This window comes from Mustelus asterias, chromosome 20 (genome assembly GCF_964213995.1).
Source record: "Mustelus asterias chromosome 20, sMusAst1.hap1.1, whole genome shotgun sequence".
Classification (NCBI taxonomy): domain Eukaryota; kingdom Metazoa; phylum Chordata; class Chondrichthyes; order Carcharhiniformes; family Triakidae; genus Mustelus; species Mustelus asterias.
In genome coordinates, this window is record NC_135820.1 from 14,999,811 (window position 1) to 15,016,693 (window position 16,883).

The following is a 16,883-nucleotide window of genomic DNA, read 5'->3' on the forward strand; positions in this document are numbered from 1 at the left end:
ATTATGTTCTGGGGGTTTATCTACCCTGATGCTTTTTAAGACTTGCAGCATCTCCTTCGCTCTAATATGCACATTGCTCAAGACATCACTATATATTTCTCCAAGTTCCCTAACTTCCATGCCTTTTTCAACAGCAAATACTGATGCGAAATATTCATTTAGGATCTCACCCATCTCTTGTGGATCCACACATAAATGACCTTGTTGATCGTTAAGAGGTCCTACTCTCTTCCCTGTTGCTCTTTTGCCCTATATTTATCTGTAAAAGCTCTTGGATTTTCCATTGCCTTTTCTGCCAAAGGAATCTCGTGTTCCCATTTTGCCCTCCTGAATTCTCCTTTAACTCTACTCCTACACTCTCTATGTTGTTCAAGGGATCCACTTGATCCCAGCAGCCTATGCATGTCATGTGCCTCCTTATTCTTTTGACGAGGCCCTCAATATCCCAAGTAATCCAGGGTTCCCTACTTCTACCAGCCTTGCCCTTCAGTCCAAAAGGAATATGTGGACGTTGTCCACCTCCTTGTGGAATGTGTTTTTTCAATGAAGGTCTTGAGAGAGGTGAGGTGATTTTTGTTAAGGGTAATTCCAAACAGTTCTGTGATGGAGGATCCTGCCCTCTATGGGCTGTTCGGCGGCATGCACATTCAGATACAACTGAGCTGCCTTTTTCAACAGTAAATACTGATGAGAAATATTCATTCAGGATCTCACCCATCTCTTGTGGATCCACAGAGAACCATCAACTCAGTTAAAGAAGCTCATTGGTCTCCTCGTGATCTGTTTGACTTACAGTGCAAACAGCTGTCCCTGAACGGGTGTTGCAGATTGACACATTCCAAGATTTACGACTTTGTGCTGTGGGACACGCTTAAGTTTCAGGCTGCCAGTGCAAGTATGCAACGTGAAAAGGTGTCTTTCTAAGATCATGTATTCATCGTCAACAAAGCTGATGGAAATTGTAGAACAGAGAACATAGAACAGTACAGCACAGAACAGGCCCTTCGGCCCACGATGTTGTGCCGAGCTTTATCTGAAACCAAGATCATGCTATCCCACTCCCTGTCATCCTGGTGTGCTCCATGTCCCTATCCAATAACCGCTTAAATGTTCCTAAAGTGTCTGACTCCACTCTCACTGCAGGCAGTCCATTCCACACCCCAACCACTCTCTGAGTAAAGTACCTCCCTCGGACTTCCTTCCCATATTTCCCACCATGAACCCAATAGTTATGCCCCCTTGTAATAGCTCCATCCACCCTTTGAAATAAAGAACAACGAACAATACAGCACAGGAACAGGCCCTTCGGCCCTCCAAGCCTGTGCCACTCCCTGGTCGAAACTAGACCAATCTTTTGTATCCCTCCATTCCCACTCCGTTCATGTGGCTATCGAGATAAGTCTTAAACGATCCCAGTCTGTCCGCCTCCACCACCTTGCCTGGCAGCGCATTCCAGGCCCCCACCACCCTCTGTGTAAAATATGTCCTTCGGATATCTGTGTTAAACCTCCCCCCCTTCACCTTGAACCTTTGACCCCTCGTGAACGTCACCACCGATCTGGGGAAAAGCTTTCCACCGTTCACCCTATCTATGCCTTTCATAACTTTATACACCTCTTTTAAGTCTCCCCTCATCCTCCGTCTTTCCACTGAGAACAACCCCAGTTTACCCAATCGCTCCTCATAACTAAGCCCCTCCATACCAGGCAACATCCTGGTAAACCTCCTCTGCACTCTCTCCAAAGCCCCCACGTCCTTCTGGTAGTGTGGCGACCAGAACTGGACGCAGTATTACAAATGCGGCCGAACCAAAGTTCTATACATCTGCAACATCAGACCCCAACTTTTACACTATGCCCCGTCCGATAAAGGCAAGCATGCCATATGCCTTCTTTACCACCTTCTCCACCTGTGACGTCACCTTCAAGGATCTGTGGACTTGCACACCCAGGTCCCTCTGCGTATCTACAACCTTCAGGGTTCTGCCATTTATCGTATAGCTCCTCTCGACATTAGTTCTACCAAAATGAATCACTTCGCATTGATCAGGATTGAACTCCATCTGCCATTTCTTTGCCCAAATTTCCAGCCTATCTATATCCTTCTGTAGCCTCTGACAATGCTCCACACTATCTGCAAGTCCTGTCAATTTTGTGTCGTCCGCAAACTTACTGATCACCCCAGTTACACCTTCTTCCAGATCGTTTATATAAATCACAAACAGCAGAGGTCCCAATACTGAGCCCTGCGGAACACCACTAGTCACAGGCCTCCAGCCGGATAAGGACCCTTCCACTACCACCCTCTGTCTTCTGTGACCAAGCCAGTTCTCCACCCATCTAGCCACCTCCCCCTTTATCCCATGAGAGCCAACCTTTTGCACCAGGCTACCATGAGGGACTTTGTCAAATGCTTTACTAAAGTCTATATAGACGACATCCACGGCCCTTCCCTCGTCAACCATTCTAGTCACTTCTTCAAAAAACTCCACCAGGTTAGTGAGGCATGACCTCCCTCTCACAAAACTATGCTGACTATCATGAATGAGTTTATTCCTTTCTAAATGCGCATACATCCTATTTCTAAGAATCTTCTCCAATAACTTCCCCACCACGGACGTCAAGCTCAGCGGCCTATAATTACCCGGGTTATCCTTCCTACCCTTCTCAAATAACGGGACCACTTTTGCTATCCTCCAATCCTCTGGGGCCTCACCTGTGTCCGGTGACGAGATAAAAATTTGCGTCAGAGGTCCAGCGATTTCATCTCTCGTCTCCCTGAGCAGCCTTGGATAGATTCCATCAGGCCCTGGGGATTTCTCACTCTTTATATTCTCTAACAAACCTAACACTTCCTCCCTTGTAATGGAGATTTGCTCCAACGGTTCAACACTCCCCTCCGAGACACTCCCAGTCAACACATCCCTCTGCTTTGTCAATTCCGACGCAAAATATTAATTTAGGATCTCCCCTACTTCTTTGGGCTCGAAGCATAATTCCCCACTTTTGTCCCTGAGAGTTACGATTTTTTCCCTGACAACCCTTTTGTTCCTAACGTACGAATAAAATGCCTTGGTATTCTCCTTAATCCTGTCTGCCAAGGACATTTCGTGACCCCTTTTTGCCCTTCTAATACCCCGTTTGAGTTCTTTCCTACTAGCTTTGTACTCCGCCAGGCTCCCTCCGTTTTCAGCTGCCTGGACCTAACATACGCCTCTCTTTTCTTTTTGACCAGTCCCTCAATTTCCGTGGTTATCCACGGTTCTCGAATCCTACCCATCCTATCCTTCTTTTTTCCAGGCACATGCCTGTCCTGCAGCCCTGACAACTGTTCCTTAAAAGACTCCCACATGCCAGATGTGGATTTACCCTCAAACAGCCTCTCCCAATCAAGAGCTGCCAATTTCTGCCTGATCCCACTAAAGTTAGCCTTCCCCCAATCCAACACCTTACCCTTGGGACACCACTCATCCTTTTCCATCACTATCCTAAAGCTAACAGAATTGTGGTCACTATTTGCCACATGTTCCCCTACCGAAACTTTGGAGACCTGACCGGGCTCATTCCCCTGTACTAGGTCCAGTATAGCCCCCTCTCTAGTCGGGCTATCTACATATTGTTCCAAAGAACCCTCCTGTACGCATTTTACAAATAACTCCCCATTCAGAGTCCCAGCTCTCAGCGATGTCCAGTCTATACAAGGGAAATTGAAGTCTCCCACTACAACAACCCTATTTTTCCTGCATGTAACCAGTATCTCCTGACATATCCGTTCTTCAACTTCCCAAGATAGTGACTGCGCCCTTCCTGTTTCTAAGCTCCACCCAGAGTGACTCGTTACACGACCCCTCTGAAGAATCCCCTGGGGCAGTATTGAATACTGAATGCAGTTGTATTGCTATTGTACTGAGACATCTGAGGGATTGCATATTTTTGCCATTCCTGCCTGACATGGAATGTAAATTGTAAATATGAACATAATGACTATTTCATAGAGAAACTTAAATGGGACCACACTGTGTGAAGACAAGTCGAATTTATTGCACTTTCTGTAATTTTCAGCACTAAATATTTTGGCATGTGATTTTATAAATTTTGCGAATAAAATATAGGCTTGGGGAATGAAACATGTCCAATTGTGCAGGAAAATTCCATAACCAATATAATCTTGCTATGTCTTCCAGAGAGCATGAACATTCAGGGCCAAAAACTATTATCAGAGTTAAATGCTGAACCGCTGTCAAAGATCACAAAACACAAACTGTGTTTGGAATTGGGGATAGATTTTATTTACGTGTAAATTCTGGCATCTTTTTCTCCATGTTGGAACGATCATGACGGGGTAGTGTGTTGCAACCAGCGGAAAGCATCAGAAAAGTATCCAGGAGGATAGATAAGCAGAGCATGGAATTAAATGCCGAATAAAATTCACACTTAAAAGTCGCTCAAAGAGATTCTCATGTCTGGACCTCGCCCATTCCTCCCCTTAGCCCAATATTATGGGTCCACCAGCAATTTCCAATACTGCGCCTCAGTTTTCGAAATTTACACTTTTCCTGAGGGTCACATTAAATTAGCTGCAGATAGGAAGAAACAAATTCAACTTTCTGTTGTTTTGGTGAAAATTATTTTCTTTTTGCAATCTTGTTCTTGTCATCAGAGTTCATAAAGTTTTATAAGGATGTTTAGATTCTCAAAATAGAGGGAGAATGCTGAAAATAAAGTTATTATCCTACCAACTATACCTGAGTTTGTGACTGGAAATTAAATTATCCCATCAAACTTCAGGAAAATATGTATTCTCATCGCCCTTATTCCAAAGTGATGATGTCTGTATAATTCCGCAACGTCAGCTGTGTTAAGGTCTGGCCACTTCGTCATCATCTAAGCTGAGAGATGAACTCCTGCTCATTCTCAGATCTGTCTGATTACTGTTCATCATCAGGATGCCTTTACCATTGGTATTTTCGTAGGTTTCAAACCTTGATAGCTGCGTAGATAATCTCTTCATTTCGAACTGGCTTTGTCACTTTCCGGCCATGAGTATGGCGATTACTCTGTGAAAGAACACGATTATTTTTAGTTAGAGAGTTACTGAGGACATCAACTGAAGGCGGTGGTTCGTGCCCTGTTTGCATGAGAAAAATGTTTATGTCCTGGCTGAGCTTTCTCATATTCCGTCAGGTGCGTGATATCGATTAGAGAGAAAAGTAAAAAAAAAGTTCTTGAAATTCAGGCTAAATGAAAATGCTGCCGGTGTGACAAATTTGAAAACTGTGCTTCAGAGCCGTTTAATAATCTGCTTCTGGTCAGTGTGATTCTCGGATCATGTTGAGACAAGAGCTGCTATGTACTTAATAGGCACTGCAATGGGAAATCACGACAGTAAATTACCTGAATAAAGAGCATCATTATTTAGATTGATGTATTTGTGAACACTTCAATGCTCTGTCAAACTCACCAAGTATGTTAACCGAGTCAATGTTGTGATCTAAGAAAGATGACAGCCACTTTCAGACACAGCAGGATCAAACAAACTAGAATTGTTTATCCAGGAATTTATCATGCCGATTAAGGGATTAACATTGGCGATAATATTGACTTAATGTTTGCTAATTACTCTGAACGTATTGGCTTATTACAGGTTAAAACTAATGGAAATACTCATTTGGCCCGACAAAATGTGTGCAAGAGAATACTAGTTCAAATCATGGCTCGCTGACAATTCTCATTTCGACTGGGCAAAGCTAGAGGTTCAAGTGGTTTAGTTTTTTTTAAACAGGAGCAGAAGTGGGGGAAAAGAAATAGGGGAGCAGAAGGGAAGATATGTAAGATATGTTGCTGGGTGGAAATCCTGGAACTTCCGCCCTAACAGCACTGATGGGTGGACCTACACCACATGGACTGTAGATTTTCAAGAAGGTGGCTCACCAACACCTTTTCAAGGGATGTTAGGATGGGCAATAAATATTGGCCTCGCCAGCGATTCCCAAATACTGTGAAGAAAGACAAAAAACATGAAGAACTCTATTGTAGTTGGAAAGTAGAAGAACTTCCATTGGGGAAAAATAAGGTAATTGCAAAAGGTGCAAACATATGGGTACCGGCACAGGGAGGAAAAACAATTGAGAGGCAGAGAACAGGTCTGAATGGTGTCAGCAAGAACATTGACAAAAGCTGCAAAATGGACGTGATATTTCAGACCTGAAATTTTAGGATATCAACCTGTGGTCATGTTTATGCTTTTAATACTCATACTGTCTCGAGGGACATATTTGCTTCTTTTGGCTGTTACATTACAATCCATATTTGGCTTGCACCTTCATCTTTTCCTTCATCCACCCTTAATCTTATCACCTTTTGATCATATCCCTTTCTGATCTCCCCCAAAACCTCCTCCTCTCCATTTCCTCATTTGATAAAATGCAGTTTCATCTTTCAATTTTACCAGTTCTGCAGGAGGTTAATAAACTGAAAGTTTCATTAGATGCACCTGAATTAATGAGGAATTCCAGCATTTCCTATTGATTCATTTCCATTTCCAAGCCCCTTATATTGTTTTTTGATTGTTCGTCCTGAAAGTCTATGTGGCTTATGAAGGACACTCTTGTGATATCCGTCCTACTTTCATTGCCTAGCTCACTACATGGCTTAATCAAGTCTCCATGATTCGCTGTCAGGAACGCGACGAGGCCACTCCCTCTTTGAACCCTCAGGGATCATGTTTCTGAAACTCCCATTGATGTATTGCGTTTTCCCTGAGTTAGTTGCGATTTGAAAAGTAGCAATTGCCCGCAATGCTGGGCAGCACTTGCCTCGGAATTTGATGTATTCTGTGTAGACCGGTAAATTACCAAATTCTCCTGCCTTCCTCCCACATGTGCAGCTTCTTCCAGTTTCTTCCTGAAGAATGACAAATAAATGAAAACATTTCAGAGGATGATTTGGAATGTTTCCCTAATGGATATTGCGTCGGTATCATCAGGTGCATTAGGAGGTTTGGAAAGTCTTGGAAAGAAGAGCGCAGCTCTTCTGCTGCGCTCAAATATAGCCAACCAGTTCCACGCATTGAAGCAATTATTCACAATGAAGGAACCCACAAAATATCAGCAACATCTGACCGAAATAAGCCATTTTGGAAGAGGTATTTCTACTCCTTCAGCCCATTGGCCTGAACACTGTTTTTAAAGAAATGCACCACAATTTCTGACTATTTCATTCAATGTTTGATGGTGAGATTGGGCGTAACATTCCAGCATTTTGTTAGAGACATCCCTGGGACAAAGAACATTCACCTGAACACAGGTTCCAGATTGTCCTGCGCATATTCTGTAAACACAGAAGATACTTCTGCCCAATCACATGACCAAATAACATGTTCTGAATGGGGTTAGATATGTGGGCAGATGAGGGACCGCACGTTGTGCAGGTTTAAGAGAGAAAATGAAAGGATTATAATGTAACTGGAAGAATGTTCAGGCAAACAGTTCAAACAGTCACTAATATTCCAATGTTAATGATGTTGGTGGCTTTTGAATTGTTCATCCTAATTTTCAACACTTTTCGTGGATAACTGCTTCAAGGAGTTGTTGACAAACAGACTCGAGTGTTGAGGTTTACAATTCCATTCTACACAATAAAGGATCACACTTACTTCTTTATCTTCGTGGCAACCAGGATTGCAATTAGTCCAACAAGACCAGCGGTTCCTCCGCAAATAATGGAGAAGGTTTTCCAGGAATGCATTCCTAAAAATATCAGGAAAGAAGCAACAATATACATTAGGGAACGGTGGCAAACCAGCAATCCTGTGTATATTTTTCTAATTGTCAAGCCGATTTTCTAATGAAACTGCAAGGCAAGCAATAAGTTATGTCTCTTGGTGTCTCATTTTGTAACTTCGTACATACAAAAGGATTGTATCCATGTGTTATAGACTGGGGGAATTATGTGGTCAAAGGGATCAATAGTTTCTTCCTTATGATGTACAAAATCCATCTGAAAAGTTCAGAAAGTAGATTAATATTGCAGACTGTGATATAAAAACTCCATTGAGTTTAAACCGATTCGAATATACGGCCGTCCCATTCATAGGATGTCACCCAAAACGTTTGTGAATTATACAAATAATGTAACTGATGTTAGATTTTTTTTAAATTCTGAACTGATATCCTCCGGTTGAGTCTAAGTAAGTTGGAAATGATCATTTCCCACAGAGTTGGATTGTTGTTGATTAAATGAACCCAGGTATTTGAAAAGGTTTTTTCAATGTGGAGTGAATTATTCATCTTCCAACATTACCATTGTTTAGATAATGCAATGTTTTCTTGGCAATCATAAACATAGCAAGTTTCAGAACACAGCGTAAAAACTCATTCTGCCGACCTTACCATTCAACTGGAGATAATCTAATGCTAGATAATCCTCCTAACGTTGTTTTCACAGAGCATTCTGCCTTGACCGGCTGAGTGAAGCTCTTATTTGGTGATATTAATGTTGCCCAGTTATGGAGGGACTAGGGATGGAACAACTCATTGACAATTTTGCAATTATAGATAAATGAAGCATGTACCATCAGAGTGCAGTTGGTGGATGCTGACACTATCACCGTGCTCATTGGTTGCAATACAAGTGATCACGATTCCTCTTTGAACTGGGTGATTCAGCCTCAGGGAGCTCTGTACTTGATATCCATTCACAGACCAGGTACTGATTTTTCCATCTGATCCATTCACGGTGACGATTGTCCCATTGATGGTCCAGGTCATGTTGGCCAACGGATTGGCGTCGGCGCTGCAGGTACAATCAGTCCCATTCTCAGATTTGGTGCACAACGGGCCTGTTATTATTGTGGGCTTATCTGCAAATCACAAAACAGAGTCTTCATTACATAACGTTATTCCAAACACTGGACGAATTTGAAATACACATTCAGCTGACTAAAACACGCATGATAACAACTCAGACATGCTTATTCTAAGACAGTGGAACAAAGATGTAGTTGTCATTGGATTGATAATCCAGGAACCCAGGACAAGATTTGGGGACCCGTATTCAAATCCACCACGGCAGATAGTGAAATTTGAATTCAATAAAAATCTGGAATAAATGTCGAATGATGACCAGGAAGCGATTGTCGAAAATCACATTTCGTACACTAATGTTCTTTCGGGATGTAAATCTGCCACCATTACCTAGTCTGCCATACATATAACTCCAGATTCACAGCAATGTGGTTGACTCTGAAATGCTCTCTGAAATGGAGACTGGTGAGGGACGCTTTGATGTAAAAATTATTTAAAAGCAAAATAACACAGCCAATGATGTTGCTGGTTCACTGCTAATGTGTGCAAGTAGGTACCAAATTTAAAGAGTGTTCCCTCCAAACAGCTTCCAATGTGGAAAGCTGTGCCTCTCATCAGGATTTGTCCCTGTGAGATTCGGATGGAATAAAGCCGCAGCCAGATGGTAATTCAAGTCTAACTCCAGCCTGAATGAAGAAACAGAATGAATCTCTGGAACTGGCAGAGCCTTAAGGAACAGACTGGCTGAGGTTGATTGCAAATATGCTGAAGGGATTGAACAGTTTGTATTTAGTCTTTCACTGGATGTTGGTGTCGCTGACGAGGCTAATGTTTATTCCCCATTCGCAATTACGCTTGGAGAACACAGAAAAAAGAACAATACAGCACAGGAGCAGGCCCTTCGGCCCTCCAAGCCTGCACGATCATGTGTTCCTGACTAGACCATCCGTTTGTATCCCTCTATTCCCAGTATGTTCATGTGGTTATCTTGATGAGTCTTAAACGATCCGAGCGTGTCCGCCACAACCATCTTGCATGGTAGTGCATTCCAGGCCCCCACCACCCTCTGTGTAAAATACGTCCCCTGCATATCTATATTGAAGCTTTCCCCCCTTACCTTGAACTTGTGACCCCTTGTGTTTGTCATTTCTGACCTGGGAAAAAGCTTCCAACTGTTCACCATACTTACGCCCTTCATAATTTTATAAGCTTCTATTAGGTCGCCCCTCAACCTCCGTCTTTCCAGGGAGAACAACCCTAGTTTACTCAATCTCACCTCATAGCTCATACGTTCCATACCAGGCAACATCCTGGTAAACCTTTTCTGCACTCTCTCCAAAGCCTCCACGTCCTTCTGGTAGTCTAGTGACCAGAATTGGACGCATTATTCCAAATGCGGCCTAACTGCAACATCATGTGCCAACTTGTATACTCTATGCCCCGTCCAACAAAGGCAAGCGTGACATTTGCCTTGTTCATCACCTTTTCCACCTGTGCTGCCACCTTTGAGGATCTGTGGACTTGCACACCCAGATCCCTCTGTGTGTTTATACTCCTGATGGTTCTGCCAATTATTGTATAGCTCCCACTTGCATTAGATCTACCAAAAAGCATCACGTCGCATTTATCTGGATGAAATTCCATCTGCCATTTCTCCGCCCAATTTTCCAGCCTCTCTACATCCTGCTGTATTCGCGGACAATGTTCATCACTATCCGCAACTCCAGAAATCTTTGTGTCATCCGTAAAGTTACTAATCAGACCAGCTACATCTTCTTCCAAACCATATATATATATATATATATATATATATATATATATATATATATATGACACAAGCAGCAGAGGTCCCAGTACAGAGCCCTGCGGAACACCACTAGTCACAGACCTCCAATGAGAAAAAAGACCCCTCCACTGCTCCCCTCTGTCTTCTATGGCCAAGCCAGTTCTGTACCGATCTCGCTAGTTCACCTTTGATTCCGTGAGATTTAACCTTTTGCACCAGCCTGCCATGAGGGACCTTGTCAAATGCTTTACTAAAATTCAGATATACGTCATGCACGGCCCTTCCCTCGTCAATCATTGTTGTCACCTCTTCAAAAACGTCAACCAAATTTGTGAGGCATGACCTCCCTCGTACAAAACCATGTTGTCGATCGCTAATGCGACTACTCAGTTCTAAATGTGTATCGATCCTATCTCTAAGAATCTTCTCCAACAATTTCCCTGCCAAATCTGGCGCTGAGGTGCCATCTTGAACTGTCGCAATCCATGCTGTTTAAGTGCACGCATATCTCTGGAGGGCGTTACTGGATTTTGACTCTAAGACAATGAAGGACAAGTTATGTAGTTTCAAGTGAAGATGGAAGTGTATTTGAGGGGAAATTGCAGGTAGTGGCTCCCATCTGTGTGCTGCTCTTGTCCTTCCAGATGGTAAATGTAGGTTTTGGAAGGGCTGCTTTGTGAATTGTTGTGTTGCCTCTTGTTGCTGTCATTGTGCATCAGTGTTGGAGGGACTGAATGTTGACGATGATGGATCAGCTGGTCAATTGACTGCCTGGGGTGCAAGATCTTCCTGTGTGCTACCAGCTGTTTAAAACGTAATAGCTAATCAAATTAATACAAGATATTTGTGAACACATATTTATATTTATTTTTGACGTTTGATTAAAAAACGTTTAAAAAGTAAAATCTTGCATTAATTTTGCTTTTGAGGCTGTTCGTTGAGTTCATCTTTTTTGAGTTTATTGGTTTCCATGGAGATCTTAATGCGAGATATCAAGATTAAGCTTTATGTTGAGAAATAACTTTATGAAAAGTTTGCAGGAGGTCTTCACTGCGATATCTGTTGTTGTGATTTTTAGCGTTTTTCATCCATCAAAAAAAGACCTGGCGGTACCAGCAAGTCACATACTTTAACAATAAGGAGCAGGTACATCATCCCCACGACACAGCAAGCCTGGCTGCGTTTTCCACTCTATTTGATGCAGGGTTTTGAGGATTGTGGTGGCTAAGAGTAAAGTCAAATGTAAATATTCCATCAGGATGAAGCCCATCCAGTAAGAACCATTATATCGGGCAGGAGGGCGCGTTTCGAATGGAAGTTCATCATCTTTAATGTCGACTATTTAGAGATTATTGCAAACTCATTTTCCTGACGATGTGCACCCAACATCTGCCGCACCTCTGACCCCCTTCGACTCTGAGCATCTGCTATGTGAGTTAAATACTTTATCACTGGGAGTTCATTCGGTTCAATCCTTAACCGTTCCCGCATTTTTGATCTTACATTGAAGCAGATAGCAGCTTCATAACTTTCATCCTCAAGACTCTTTTAGGGAGTGAATCATCCCAGAACAATCTGCTTGAGGATCAAATGAAGTCATTGATTTTACAAGTGAGAACTGGCAGAATAAATGCCAGTTTCTGCTTGTTAACTTCAATGATCAGAACTTGAATAATTGTTACAGTGCCAGCAATCGATGTAAATTTTATAAATTATCGAAACCCTGCAATGCAGGGTAAGCCATTCGACCCGTCGAGACAGCAAAGTTTCTCCGAGCGAGTATCACGCTCAAACCCTCTGCCCCGTAACCAAACATATTTATGCCGCCATCCGCACCCCCTCCCCCCCTCAACAAAAAACATCCTGCACTCCTTTGGACACTAAGGGGCAATATTAGCATGACCAGCCTACCTAACCTGCACATCATTGAACTGTTAGAGGAAACCGGAGCACCCGGAGGAAACAACCCATCACCAGGAGAACGTGCAAACTTTACACAGACAGACACCCAAGGTCGGAGTTGAACCGGGTCCCAGCACTGGGGACAGCAGTGCTAGCCACTGTGCCAGTGTACCAGTGGTCAGCATGCTATATAACAGGTAATAATTAGCAAACACTTACATTCAATCTCCAAGGTAATAATTCGTGGGGTAGAGATTGCGAAGCCATCAATTAGAATACTACATCCCAGAACAGCTTGGTGATGATGAGATGAAGGAATCAATGTCAGCTCAGATACAACTGTCCGATAACCTCCTTTTTCATCCCGATTGCTCGCTTCATCGCTGATGTCCCAGGGAAGTGGCAGAGACAAGTTGTAACGTCTCCATTTCACTTGGATGTTGTCATTGGGGCAGTTGTGACGGACTGAACAGGTCAACCTTTTCTTTTGACCAACAATCATTTCCCCAGACCCCGAAATATGCGGCTTTTCTGGGAGAAAGAGAAAAGCAAACCAGGGTCAGAATAATGTATCACTTGAGAAGGGAAGTGGATCTGTTCCAACAAAAATCTGAGAAAGGATTTTTAAAAAATCATATCTAGACTAATAATCATTCAGGATTTTTGTGAATGGATTTGTTGTTCAGAATTACTAATTGGAACGAAAAACTGGTTTTAAGTTTATTTATTATTATCACAAGGAAGCTTACATTCACAGTGCAATGAAGTTATTGTGAGAACCCACGAGTCACAAAACTTCAGCACCTTTTCGTGGACAATAAAGGAGAATTTAGCATGATTAATGCACCCTAACCAGCACGTCTTTTGGACTGTGGGGAAGAAACCGGAGCATCCAGAGAAAACCCACGCAGACACGGAGAGAACGTGCAAATTCCACACAGACAGGGACCCAACCCCGGAATCGAACCCGGGTTCCTGGAGTTGTGAGGTAGCAGTGCTAACCATTGTGCAACCGTTCCGTCCATATTTCTCACGGGACATTAAATGGTCACTTAATGAATCATTTGTCTATTTTATCTCCCAAGTTAGCCAGACAGTGACGGTGGATTAATGTATTTTGCATTGGATCGAATGCTTATTCCTCTGCGAACTTTAATTCAACTTGTCTTTGAGCTCAGCTGGAACATTAGGTCATTGACTGTATTTGTACCTTCAAATTGAACACTCGGAATTAAATCAAAAATCAAGCAAATACAAACTCACCTAAAACAGAAATGTTCACCATAGAATGATCAGCAGCTTGTTCTTGGGAGTTATCTCTGAATTTCAATATGAATTGGTAGGTGCCCTCATCACTCTTTCTGATATCTCTTATGAGGAGCGAACATTCTCCCTCTCCAATGTTCCCCGTGAACAGAGATCTCCCAACATAGTTTTCCTGCTGTCTCATTGGATCTTTTGAATCAAAAATGGCTGTGGCTCCCGGCTGAAGTGGACCAGAGCCCATCTTTATCCACAATGCTGTCAGATTGGTGTTATTGACCTGGCCATCAAAAGTGCACTCGATCACTGCACATGAACCTATTACTGTCTCCACAACCTCTGGCAGCAGCACAGTGGGCAGAGCACGAGAAATAGCTGAACAATAAAGCAACAGATTTCATTTAGTGTCATTTTTAAACTCATTGCAACGTCTTGAAAGATCATTACTTAATTATTAAAACATCTTTTTTCCAACAATCTTTTCACAATTAATATCAGTTTTAAATAATTACTAACAAGAACCCTGACTAAAGTATTCACTACAGCATTTGTTTTTTTTTCAATGGAATTTGAGAACTAGCAAGATACATATTTAATAGTGAATTAACGACCAACTGCATATCTGTTAAAAAGTCAAGAAATAGGTTTCTCTCTGAACATTTATATCTAGATGGAAATGGAAATATAACCTCCAAGTTCAGTCATTCTCTCCTCAATTAGTCCTTTCTTCAATACATATTGTTCATACCCAGAATATGTATAATCTCCAGTGGAAATGTCACAAAATTTAAGAGAAATACCTTCTGTTAATGCCATGAAAGAAATGAACACCCAAATCTGCATGACTGCAAAATGTTGCTGATTTCAGTGACCAGATGAAGAATCCATTTCATATTTCATCAGATTTCGCTCGCTGAATTATATTTCCTGATGACATCTTGAATTTCATGTTCCATCCGCATCAAGGCAGCTTCCAATATTCAAGAATTATGCATCATCATTTAGCCTCCTTCATCAGCTCAGAAATTAGCATACCTTTCATCGGCTCTGAATGAGAGATTGATGCTAAATGAGCTGTCAATGTACATCCGTCAGATCCGAAATAATATTCATCACACTGAAGAAGGTGTCCAGCAGATATGCTCGATTCAACACAACAGTCACTCTTCATTCGATGTCTGACGAACCAATGTAGAAGAAGACATGAAGCGTCCTGAATCTGATTTTCACATGAAGCCCAAACGCCCTCTTAATTCCGGCTCAGACAGGACAGGAGCTCAGTGCCACCTTACTGGAACGCTGAAAATACAGAGCTTATATTCAATGTGTTGCAAATATTACATACAACATTGACATCAGCTCGTGTTTGTCTTGTCATTTGTGCTTTTTGCAAGAGACGGCTACTATTCTAACTTCCTGACATCTGTTCCAACTTCCATCGTCGTTACCGGTTTTAAAACCACATATCTGGTCGGAAGAGGTTCTGACGTCAATAGCTTATTGTCTGTCCCTTGTCTTCCACTCTATGTGCTAACCTTATCTAATTTTAGCTGCTTCTCTATTGTCTACCTCTCTTACTTTGCTAACTCTGCAGTTTCTCCTTGCATGAGTTACCTTAATCTAATTACCGTTAAGGTCATGATTCATTCTGATCCAAGAATTCATTTTTAATGATATTTGGGCTTCTCGGCCCGGCCGAGACCGAAGTCCGTCGACACACACAAACAACAAATCACTCTCCCCCTCGCATCACCAACTACACTGTAGTAGTTGAATGTCCATAAGAAGAGCAATGTCAGAGTTGCATATTGTTTCCATCCAGAGAGAGCTGTCCGGCGGTCAGTACTAAATGGACGCTGGGGACCTGGACGAATAATTAATTCAGACGCTGAGGTCTTTATAATTATGGTTTCATCATCTTCACCGAATCGTTCATCAATGTAAATAGCAAGAGTATTGAAATTGCATTGATGCACCTCGAAGAGAGATATGCTTGGTGAAAGAAAGACGGATTCGATTGAAAATTCTGTACCGTTTTAAGTTGAAATCTGTTTACGCTGGCATGAAATGTATATTGTAAATATCAAGTTTATTACAATTATAAAGGCACCCGAGAATGGATCTGCTTGTTTGTAAGGTTGTTGGTTTTTATTGCACTTCCTGTAATTTCAAGTCAGAATGTTTTCTAATGAAGTTTACGGATTTTAAGAAAAAAACGTTTTTTTGTTTTTTTTTTTGGGGGGGGGGTGGGGTGGTCGGCTGTGAAATCAGAGATTGGCATTGTTTCTGAGAAAATAGTACGAAGTTATGTGAATCAGTCATTAATTTTTCACCAAGTGATTTAACCTTTTTTTTTTACATCTACCATAATGCTGTGCAATGTTATTGGAACAATCCACAAATCTACCCAATTCTTGACGTGTTTTTTTTTAAGATTCTCTATCAGGTCTGGACCGTGAAATATGACTTTGATTTTTTTCATTTAGTCCTAAATGCGAATTCCTCTCGGAAATGCAGAGAGGGAAAGCGAAGGAAACACATATCTCGGCTAAACTGTTCAGTGTGGGACAACTGTTGCAGCATGATACACCTTATTCATTTTGAAGGACAAAAAAGGGATGGACAATGAATGCTAGCCACGCCAGCGACGCCGACATCCTTTGCATGTATAATTTTCGACAAAAAGGCGGAATGAATCTGATCCAGATTTTGTCCAGGTCCATGAATTCCATTCGGGAAAATGTTCAGCTTCGATTATTAAAACTTATCTTCTGGAAACGATTGGGTGCGTTCTGGAAACTGACAACTGACTGATTACATCGATCCGTTTCTGACTCTACTACAGACAGTAGGGAAATTATTGAGCTATACAGTATGATTGTGTGGATCAGATAATGAACTTTACATTTAAGCATATCGAACTGGTACAAACATGATGGATGTGTGAGACTGGAGGACAGCAAATCTGTTCCAAGCAGTAAAATGTTTTTACAACCTTTCTTATTTAACTCTTCCCTTCCAATTGATCCCCGGATTCAGCTGCAGACGTTTCTCAGTCAAAGTTTACACATGTTTAGGATTCTAGCTGCAAAACCAAATGAAAGTTAGAGCTTGCCATAACGCCCACTG

At 42.0% G+C, this 16,883-nt stretch overlaps 1 protein-coding gene across 2 annotated transcripts; it reads right to left on the reverse strand.

Annotated features, from left to right (window-relative positions):
- Positions 1–4,021: 4,021 nt before the first annotated feature.
- Positions 4,022–15,149, reverse strand: LOC144508222 (sialic acid-binding Ig-like lectin 13). Of its 2 annotated transcripts, XM_078236034.1 has the most exons (7): positions 14,555–15,149; positions 13,755–14,129; positions 12,711–13,022; positions 8,572–8,859; positions 7,654–7,747; positions 6,815–6,902; positions 4,022–5,056 (listed from the first exon to the last, which is right to left on the reverse strand). In XM_078236034.1, exons 1-7 carry the CDS (start codon positions 14,595–14,597, stop codon positions 4,976–4,978), a joined length of 1,281 nt encoding a protein of 426 aa, XP_078092160.1. In that variant the 5' UTR covers positions 14,598–15,149; the 3' UTR covers positions 4,022–4,975. The 2 variants fall into 2 exon arrangements, with proteins under 2 accessions (XP_078092160.1, XP_078092159.1); XM_078236033.1 differs by lacking the exon at positions 4,022–5,056 and having other exon boundaries at positions 6,644–6,902; positions 14,555–14,655.
- Between the last annotated feature and the right edge of the window lie 1,734 nt (positions 15,150–16,883).

Excerpts from the sequence above, each read along its gene's own strand:
- LOC144508222 (XM_078236033.1), bottom strand. The coding sequence starts at position 14,597 with ATGCAGATTTGGGTGTTCATTTCTTTCATGGCATTAACAGAAG. Across the intron at positions 8,860-12,710 it reads TATTACCTTGGAGATTGAAT|ATAAGCCCACAATAATAACA; the intron begins GTAAGTGTTTGC and ends TGTGATTTGCAG. Across the intron at positions 6,903-7,653 it reads GTTGCCACGAAGATAAAGAA|GAAGAAACTGGAAGAAGCTG; the intron begins GTAAGTGTGATC and ends GTCATTCTTCAG.